Below are 10,592 nucleotides of genomic sequence, written 5' to 3' on the forward strand. Positions count from 1 at the left end.
TTTGTTATATATTATGTTTAACATAATCTTATACTTGTCACGTTTATATATAATATACAGATCCAATAATTCAGATAGGATTCCAGACAATGTAGGATCATGAATACGGAACGAACTACATGAACTATGGGGATTGATGTAATGTCATTATATTAACGAGTACCGTCATATGTTTCATAAGTATTATAAAAAAGGATTTATAATTGGATTTTTCGAAACAGACTTTGCTGCAAGTCGCATTGAATTAAGTAATATTAATAATCTATTCTTCTTGTGTGCTGATCATGCAAATCTTAAGCAAGCGCAAGCAAATACTTTTGATTGTTTTTATTTTCTCGCACTGAGGGCAATATGCAATATTTGGAATTGATTTCCACGTTTAGTGTTTTTACGTTACTATTTAATATCAATCAATGATTTAACGTTTATTTTTTAACAAGGCCATAAAGTGATTTTTTTATTTATTTATTCTCAACAAATTTGATTTACTATTTTACGGTATACTTAAAACATGTACGTTTACAATAAAAGCGATATAGCTAACGAAGAGGAACCCTTAAAAACAAATCTTTGAAATGTTACATAGACATATTGTTTAACAGGGGCACGAGTGAACATGATGCAAAACTTGTCTGAGCGAACCGTTAGCTTCTATATCTGTAACCCGACACCACAGGCACGGTGACTGCATAAAACACTAAGCAATCGATTCGACTGTGATTGCAAAAAGTCCACAGTTGCTATTGAGTGTTGGTCTTGTGCAAATGGTGTTTATTTCATAGCAAGAAATGGATACTTTGGAAATGTCAGTAAAGCATTTATAAGTTTGGCTTATCAGTCACAAAGGACCCTGGGCCGCTCGAGAGATCTTTGGTTTTATGTATCACCGTTGGGGCACAGAGACAATAACATAGTATTCGGGTCACGAGTTGGATCACCAGCGCTGTAGATATATTCAATTTAAACAATCTTTATTGTTTTGATGTCCAAATATAGTTCCATGGGAGGACCTCTTAGGGTCTGACCAAAACTGTATTTTAGATACTCATTTTACATAAGTATTCATAAACAAAAATACCTTAGATAAATACTTTCTTATATATTCCGTTTACAAATCAACTGAAATTAATCTTATTTAGTTTAGTTATTGTAATTTGACAATTATGAGTCATTGTACCATTTTGCAACCTTACAGTACCCCCGTATAAAGTGTGTGATATTTTCAACTTAGCTGAACGTCATTTAAATGTAGTCATTTGATTGGTCCCTGAACTGAGTTTAGAGAAATGACCAGATCGGTCAACAGAGAGATAACGACGCGGAAATCTATCCCATATGTAACCGCAAAGAGAGCGAAAACAGCGAAGCCATTTTCAAAATGGCGTCCAGCGGGGCTGACATGGACCCGGAGGACGAACGGCGTTTGATAAAGAACTGGACTCTGGTGAAAAACGAACTCATGGTTGACAAAATTCTACCGGAGTTTACAGGGATCTTTTCTGAAAGTACTCAAAAGGAAATCAAAAACGTTCAGCCAAACACTCGCCTGATGCGAGCGGACAAATTCCTCCATTCGCTGATAAAAACTGGGTTCCATGCGTATGAAAACTTCTGTGAGGTGTTAAGGAGGGACAGTAACAGGTACAAGGAGGTTATGGAAGTACTAGAGATCAAGGAGACTCCAGACTCTGGTAAATATGTTATAATAGTACTAGCTATCAGAATCTGTTATATTTCACAAGTAATCTCTATTTCATCTTTGTCTATACCATCTGTTTGCTGTTTTGTTTGTTTTATTTCCGAACCTATTCGTAAAATCAGGACCAGCCTACTTCTTATCTGTACACAATTAATCAGATGAGCTACCTTATAAACATATGTTTCTTTTCAGTAATAATAACCATTCTATGTCATCAGGGAGAGAGCTGAAGTCATTAGTGAAAGAGTTTAAGGCACTATATATGTTCCATAAAATACTTGAAGGAATAGAGGAACGATGTGTGTTGTAATATATTTGTTTCTTGTCAAAACATTTCCTGTGGATAACTGAGTGTTTTTTATAATAGCAGTATGGTACATATTTCCACCATGTTGATTCAATTATATCTATCCGAGCAATTCGCATTACAAGTTACAGCTACAAAACGGCTAGTCTATGTATTCCTATAGAATATATAAGTTTGTTTAGTTCGGTTTATTATGTTAAACGCCCTAATAACATCTATGGTCATTTAATGGCAGTCTCCCTTGTATACAATGTGTTGTGTGTGTCTGTATGTGGAAATATTGGGTTAGGACATTATACTTGTTACACAACCAGCGAATATTTCTTGTGTCTATGAAAGTAAACATCCCATGGTTAGACTTTTAATACAAAATAATATCAAATTATCCTTTAAGACCTGCATCAAAACCAATATTATGACACAGAAACGGAACAAACAACATCAATTTTGTTATTGGGGTTAAGATATAAGATGATTCTACTTATAACTGATTGTAATTCAAATACGATTTGTTTTCAATGGTAACTCAGTTGCCTTTCACAAAAACATACGTGCTTCTATTCCTGACATATTTCGGTATCATCCCAAATTCCATCCAATCCAACAAATGCGATTTATCAAAGCTTGTAAAATAATAAAGTTTATTACATGTATTCAAAATTCTATTTGTTTTATTAATTTAATTATGTTTTAGTCATTACTAGTTAACCTCCCATTCACTTAGGATTTAGATATTTGGATCTCTGATGAAACGGTGAAATATACGATCTTGTATCCTTCTGTGGGTACTACGAATCAATTCCACACCTCACGATCTATTGGGCAATCAAAATAAATTTAGAGTGGCAACAACTCGATTAAGCATCTTTGAAAAATTCTGCATTGAATAGAATATATATTTCACTGTTCTGAGATGAACAAGCTATGGGGGTATTTTGTGTTATAATATACACTGTATCAGAAAACCATCAGTGTTTTGAATAACATACATGTAGATAAGTAATTAAAACTGCAAAAAATAAGATACGTATCATTGAGTTTAGAGGGGACTTTCGTCTTCGGAACTGAAGGAAAAGATTTTGAACTTCCCTTAAGAAGCTTAAGATTGACTAGATTATTAAAAACTGCAATGAAGAAAGGACGTTGCAGAATAGAAATGAAATACATTTCTTTCGTATAAAGCGGGATTTTGTACTGTCTTAGTTGTTTTCAGTGGGTTGGACTGTAAATTCCAGAAATTCCCTGAATACTGTTTGACGTAAACGAATTTGATGAATTTGTTTTCATTAACGTCAAATATAGTTTCATTGTGATATAAATATCATGTTTCATGGATTGAAAATGACATTTTCATTTTACAAAACAATTTGGGTCTAAACCTCGAATTCTGTGAAATCATTATATTTAGTGGGGGTTTAAATTTTCGTGGATTTCGTTTTTTGACCTGAAGCAACGAAGATACTTCCCCGCAAAACTTGATCTGTTTAAAGGGACAACATGTACGTAAATTTGTATCCAATGTCATATTTGTACATTTTACATTAGTGCTAGTGACAATATGTAATTATACTGTGCACAGGTCTCACCACGAATTGAGATACCAACACAACTGTACAATTGTATCCATCACGAGAATTGAACTCAACGAAAATAAATGATTTCACAGTATTTTAGTGAATAATAAAGACATAGATTTGATTTTAATGTCTAATGATAGAAGGCAGGCAACATTTGATATGGCTGACCAACGTCGACATGAAAGGTGTGTGTATTTTGAACCAAATAAATGCAATATAAAAGATATGCACTATATTACACGATTATCGTGGATATCAATATCAAACAGAATCAACAATTGAATTGTAATCGGTTGATCGAATGATTATATGGGCCACAGTTTTGAAAGACTTTAATTCGTTAGTTGATACTTATAAGTGCAAATTGAATTATATTACGTAAGATTGCCGCGATTATATGTTATTTGAAAATGATTCTATGCTATAATGTCTCAAGCAAAATAACACCAGTAAAGACATACATTGTCCGTAATAAATATCAGATAAGTGCATGGTAGTGTATATTACAACATATGATGATAAGTCGTACGAATTCATAAATTGATGTGTTCAGTTAACGCCTGATTTTATCTCACTTTCAAAAAAATTTTCAAAATTAAAATGAAAAACACCATTATTCCACTTTCTCTGTAACACATGCATCTTATAGACGATTATATTCGCGGAATACTGTCACGGTTACGAACATGTGATCCGAAAAAATGAACTATATATACCCTTAAAGTTAAGTCGCGAAATTTTAAATTTTCGAAAAATATTATCAGCGAATATAACCGGCTATACGGTAATAACACAATAATTATTTACTCAGCTCAGCTATTGTGAAATTAGAAACATGTACATGTATTAACAATGGTTTTAAGTGTTTGTTTGAGAGAAGACTTTTGTCAAACTTAAACACTGGACTGCTGATACATGTATTTATAATTCAACTGAATGTACTGACGTAGCACAAGATGATTTGTGGAAAGGAATAGATTTGAACATAAGTCTGTATCCCTATGTGATGAATTCATTATTTTTCATGTAAGGGTCCAAACTATAGGCACATGCATTGATAAACGAATGTAGATTATGTTACAAATATATATTAAAGTACGTTTTGTATTGTGACTATGGTTTAAACAATAAACATGCCTTATTTTTAGACTTGTATATTTCAGGATCAGCTGCTTCCAGTGACAGTAGTAGACCATCTTCTAATGTTTCATCAAAGGTAAAATAACATCTATGATCTAAATCATATTTAAATCGTACTGATTACCGCCAGAGTTTAACTGGAACATCAATGAGGGGTAATGAAGCGTAGGGTAGAAAGCTCATGTGTCAAACCAGTCCCATTTATTTAAGATATGTTTGCTTCCTCTAAAAATAAATCGATGACACTATTATGAAAAGTTGTATTTTTTCTTAATTATTTTTTTATCATTTACATTCTTGATAATGGGTATCGATAACATAATAGACAGTGGAAGAAAGCTTTCCCAAGACGCAGATACTTATTGCTAGTTGTAATATGTTATATAGCTCATGTACATCAATTTTGCTACTCTTATTGCAGATACAACAAATCAAAGGAATATCGTTAAATCTAATGTCAAATATGCAAAAATGATAACAGAACTGACAAAACTAGTATTCTTAAAAACAAGATATGAAATAAACTAAGGAGCCCTTTTTGTAATCATCAACCATTAGGGTTGAAAATCTAAAATATACATTTTACGATATATTTAGCGCTTAACATAAAATGCAGACCAGAAAAGTGTGGGTTTTTCAAAACTAGATTAAGCAATAATTAGCGGGTCTGTGCTGTTAATGTTTGTCCAACATGAATGTTCATTTCATTTCCACAAGTGCTGAATTTTTCATACATTCAAACGTTAAATAAAGTTTAATTCCCACGTTTTGATAGATATCCTATCACACCAAAGACAATAACTGTACTATAAGCTCACATCTTTAATGTGGGAAAGAAATTTTAATAAAAACAAATAAATAAAGTTTCCTTTTAGCGTCCACCGGAACACAAGGTTCAATGAATATCATTATCTTTTCGGTCCTAAATCATTTCAGTAGAGTAGGAGTAGACAAGGGAAGGCGTAAGTCCTAAAATGGAGACCTGTTTCTCTATCCCCATGGTAGGATCAACAGCCTCATTTATATAAACAAATAAATAGCCTAACCTTAACATGTTTCACATCAAGATTTGTAAGGAACATATGCCGTGAAGGAGAAGCTCAAATCACAAGAAAAAGGGCCTACAAAAATACATAGTGTGGTCATTGTTGTGTATATTGAGTAATATTGAGTTGATTGGGTTTTTTTCAAATACAATGTACAGTAGTTTCAATGTTTTCTTTGCTATTAAAGGTTTATTTTCAAACATAAGAGAAAATCGGTCGATAAACTTTCTATACTCAATCAGCAATGTGAACAGGCAGGCTAACGTGTCCATCTTTCATCAAAAGGCTGCATTCTGATTTATTAGATTGTAACTGCCCTAAATCTTAAAATTCCCTAGTTTCTGGATGTTTTTTTTTAAAAAGAGCAAAACTTGATAATTAAATAAAGCGTATGTGTTCATCAAATTACTCGCAGCGAAGAAATGTATGTTCCAAATTCTGTAAATAACTTTTGTCACCTTGGTACTCATTTTACTGCCACTGTTACTTCAGTCTATGTTTAAATATTTTACTTTGTTATTAGATTGTCTGTGTTCATTGCATTAACGTATTTGTAGGTATTTTCATGATATGTAAGTATTTTGTTAAAACCATATCTTCCACAGTTTATATATATATATATATATTTGATTAATTTTCATCTCTGTTTCAGAGAGAGCATGTCAGTAATGGAGAAAAGAACAAATCGGACATCATTGCTTCAGAACGTACCAGACCTTCTCAATCTCCTAGGAACCTCCCCACAAGGAGAGTAGTTCCTTCTATAGACACGTCTTCGATGACCCCAGAACAGTCATCTGTTGCACAAATGACGCAAGCAGCGGCTTCGGCCATTGTTAATACGCAGTGGAATAATCAAGACGGTGTTAATGTAGAAGCTGTTGAAAAAGGTTTGGTAGAAATCGCCCCGGCTATCGCAGAGCTAATAAAAAGCATCGTTGCAACAACCAGCACCGATCCCGAAAAGCTTGAAGAATATCATAAAGTTCGAAATGAAAATGAGGCACTGCGAAAGACAAACCGTGCTCTAGTTGAACAACTCAATTCGTTTCAGCAAAAAATCATCCAGCTCCAAATCGAAAACAAGAAGTTACGCGATACTGGTGAAGGGACCAAAATTTTAAAAGATGAGTTAGAAAGTCGAGCTACTACTTTAGAGACAATCCGTAAGCGCTTAGAGGAACAAAAATCACAGTTAGAGGAAAAGGAAATGGAATTGAACATACAACTAAAGAAAATCAAAGAAATCGAAGAGGAAAGGGATCGTTTCAGCCTTCAAATAATGAAACTTCGGGTGTTACATGACGATGGACTCGCAGAGCGAAACGCACAAAAGGAGCAAATATTAGAACTACGTCATATCAAAGAAAAACAACAAAATCACATTGAATTATTAGAGGATATTCAGAGACATGACGAGGAAGCAATGAAAATGCTAGAAGAACGCCTTAATTGCCTCGAACAATACGGAACTCCTCGCTACCAGACAGCTTCTTATCAAAAAAGTTCCACGCGTGCTCGCAGAAACACGCGCGTTGTGTCCCCACCCCGCACCATGCCCTGGATGAATGGCATGGTCAGTAGGTCACACCACGCCAATGTCAAGTTCCTCCCGCCCTCTCCGTCTCCTCGTGAAACTAAGAAAGAGAAAGGCTGGTCTTTCTGAATCAAATAAGGTGTGCTAGACTAGATGATTACTTTACCTCAGAACTATTGGAGGATGCCCCCCGACAGACTAAGGTTCTATATAGGGTAACTGCACTGGTTGCTGATGCTTCTGTAAATTTACGGTGATTTGGTTAGTGCAATTTAACCATAGATCCATAAAAACACCTCCATCTCCATATCAGTTTCGTAAAACAATCATCCATCAGCTTGTTTGTTGTGCTACAGAATAACAATTAACAAATTCTGACTGACTGTCTTATTTAGTGCGTTGATATGAAGAGTATTTAAATGTGCTGCCAATCAAACGTGATACAACTACTGTAGAATATGTGTCATGGATGAAACTGCAATGCCTCAATGAAATGTGTTGACTGTGTGACAAACTATGTCATTCGTTCAACAATGTAAAATTAATATTTTGTTGACTGAAAAATAACTTATGGTGCATGCTAACTGTATGATATGAATAATTAGTTATAAAAGTTAATTACGCATATCACACAGGATTTTTTTATAATGTGAATTACATTTTTCATGTTTGCATTATATTGGCTATATTTCGAACTGTATCATTCACCTGTATCATTTGTCAGAAAAAAAATTTAACAGATAAAAAAATCTTTTTTTTTTACTGTAATAAAAAAGTAATGTGTATCGTTTATTTGATATTTTGCATTAAATTAAATCACCAATATTCAAAGGATCAATAGTAAAGTGATTTGGTCATATTGCGCTTTTTGGATGAAAACTCTCGTATATGAGAATTGCATGAGTAAATCGCATTGTTTTTCCCCATTTCTCTTGTAATATGACGGATTAATTTACCTGATTGCCTGAGTAAGCATTGTTTTTTATTCGTTTCTTTATGTTTGAATTTTGGCTTACTGCAGAACAAGAATTTTTCATTGTAAAGAAACCTTCATTGTTTTCGTCGTAGCTGTTGCTCTAGTGAGATTTTTCTTTATATTATTGCAATTTTTGTTCCGTCGGATCACCACAGATATCACTAACCAAGTGTTTGACAGCTACAACCAATGAAAGAAATAACTCAAGAATATGTCATTTTATGCAGTATGTGAATAGCTTTGAAACGTTTAGTTTATAGCTACCATCTATAGATCATTTGTAATCACTTTGCATTGGATGATTGGAATAGGAGGGCGTTATAGGGGTAATGATAAATCATAAAAACTATAAAATACTAACGGTACCTAAGATAGAATTGAAACATATATTGAGTAATATTAACCACTGCCAATCAACACTGTAACTATTATATTGGTAATTTCAAAGTTGGAATTTTTAACTTCATGTGTACGGTCATCTAACTATGCAATACATTTTTCATAAAATAATTATATATAACAATACTGCGCACATATAAGTATCACGACAGGTTTGTTTTCTTACATTAAGACATGAAAGAATGAAACTTTTTCATGGAAGATAGAAGAGCATGATAGTGGATGATGAGAACGTGAACGGCGTGTGTTATTGTTCATGCGAATGAATGAACCTCTGTGTGATCAATCTGATTAGAATGTTAATGTTTATTTGAGTGAGTATCTTTTAAAGAAAATGACATATATGTTAGTGTAAATATGCGAAATAATTTTTTCCAATTTTATCACATTTTGATATTTATAGGTTATATCACTAGTTTACTACTAGTATACATACTACATACATTACCATGTAGTTAGTTAATTTCGTGTTTCATTATGCGAAAATAAATTTCGCGACCAAAACAGTGTAAGTCTGTTTTCATTTACTGCATTTTATACATATACATTTTAATATGTACTGTAACGGTATTAATAGTTGTTGAATAACAATGTATACTCTACCTTAAATGTGTAATCGTAAAATTGTGAAAACTCTACATGCGATCCATGAGAATTAGGATAGATATATTTTCAGAAGTTCATATCTCCTTTACATTGCTCATATACACATGTAATGTACGCAGTTGACTACATTTGTGTTGTCTTTTGATACTTTTTTCCATCGTTTTCTTATTGACAGACTTATGCAGTTATTTTATGAATATAAACACAGGCAAAAATATATATTGCAACATATCTCAGGAAATAACATAACACATCAAACTAATACCATATGATATGATATGAAAACGATATGTTTTAATTTCTTTTCTCTTTTTTCCCAAACATCTCGGCTTTCCTACACCAACAAACCCGGTACGTCCTTACATGACCCTGGCTGTTAATAGGACTTTAAACTAATAAAACCAAAACCAACATCCCAAACATCAACACAGTTTCAAAAATATAACATACCAAAGAATAAATTGCAATATTTTGTGAAAGATAAAGATTGCAGCCCGTAATGTAACAGATATTGAAATGAAATTCTACTAAGTATTCAAATAAATCAAAAGCTTGAACATACTCAATCCAATTATGATTAATATTTGGGAGAATAATATATGCATAAAGAAAATGTGAATTACGCCAAAAATAACAGCATTGCAAACAGATTCCAATTCATATTTGCTATCGATAATCCACGAATTCATTCTAGACGATTTAATAGCACTTCATTATCTGAAATATATACGCAATTTAAAAATTTGTTTTTGTTATTTAAGTTTGAAAGTATCTGTTAAAATCGAAACGAATTATTTATTAAAAAAATGGCAAACTTACAGAAATAATTTAGAATTGTACTTAATTTGATTTTGCTTATTCAATAATGTATCGAATGTTATAAAACGTGTAAATCGAATATCTTTTCAATCACGTTCTCTCAAAGGATATTCTCTGTTCATATTTAAAGTACATATCATTATTAACCCTATCTTAAGTAATGTCTATAGAATCCAATTAATCACATCACTTCACTCTTAAAGCAACAAAACGTCGCCATGTTGTTATTGTGTGCTGTTTTAACTTTTATTTCGCATCAAAATGGGTTTTGTACTTGAAAGTTGTAATAAAATTGTACATTTCTGTTAATGAAATAAAATCAATTTAAACCCAATTAACTGTAGGAGTCCTATGTCATGAAATCCAATCACGTCACCATTTTGAATTGCTGTGAGCGTTCTTTTGTTCCTACCAACACTAGAAATCTATTCAACACGCGGTTTATATCCTCAGATCAACCGTCCAACCGATCCTTATCTCCCCAGT

General features: G+C 32.8%; 1 protein-coding gene across 2 annotated transcripts; it reads left to right on the forward strand.

The window, feature by feature from the left end:
- Nucleotides 1–1,114: 1,114 nt before the first annotated feature.
- LOC138318689 (meiosis-specific nuclear structural protein 1-like) lies at nucleotides 1,115–10,592 on the forward strand. Of its 2 annotated transcripts, none has more exons than XM_069261302.1 (3): nucleotides 1,115–1,691; nucleotides 4,732–4,799; nucleotides 6,422–10,592. In XM_069261302.1, exons 1-3 carry the CDS (start codon nucleotides 1,379–1,381, stop codon nucleotides 7,433–7,435), a joined length of 1,395 nt encoding a protein of 464 aa, XP_069117403.1. In that variant the 5' UTR covers nucleotides 1,115–1,378; the 3' UTR covers nucleotides 7,436–10,592. The 2 variants fall into 2 exon arrangements, with proteins under 2 accessions (XP_069117403.1, XP_069117404.1); XM_069261303.1 differs by having other exon boundaries at nucleotides 1,120–1,691; nucleotides 4,747–4,799; nucleotides 6,422–10,587.

The sequence above is a fragment of the Argopecten irradians genome, chromosome 3 (genome assembly GCF_041381155.1).
Source record: "Argopecten irradians isolate NY chromosome 3, Ai_NY, whole genome shotgun sequence".
NCBI lineage: Eukaryota > Metazoa > Mollusca > Bivalvia > Pectinida > Pectinidae > Argopecten > Argopecten irradians.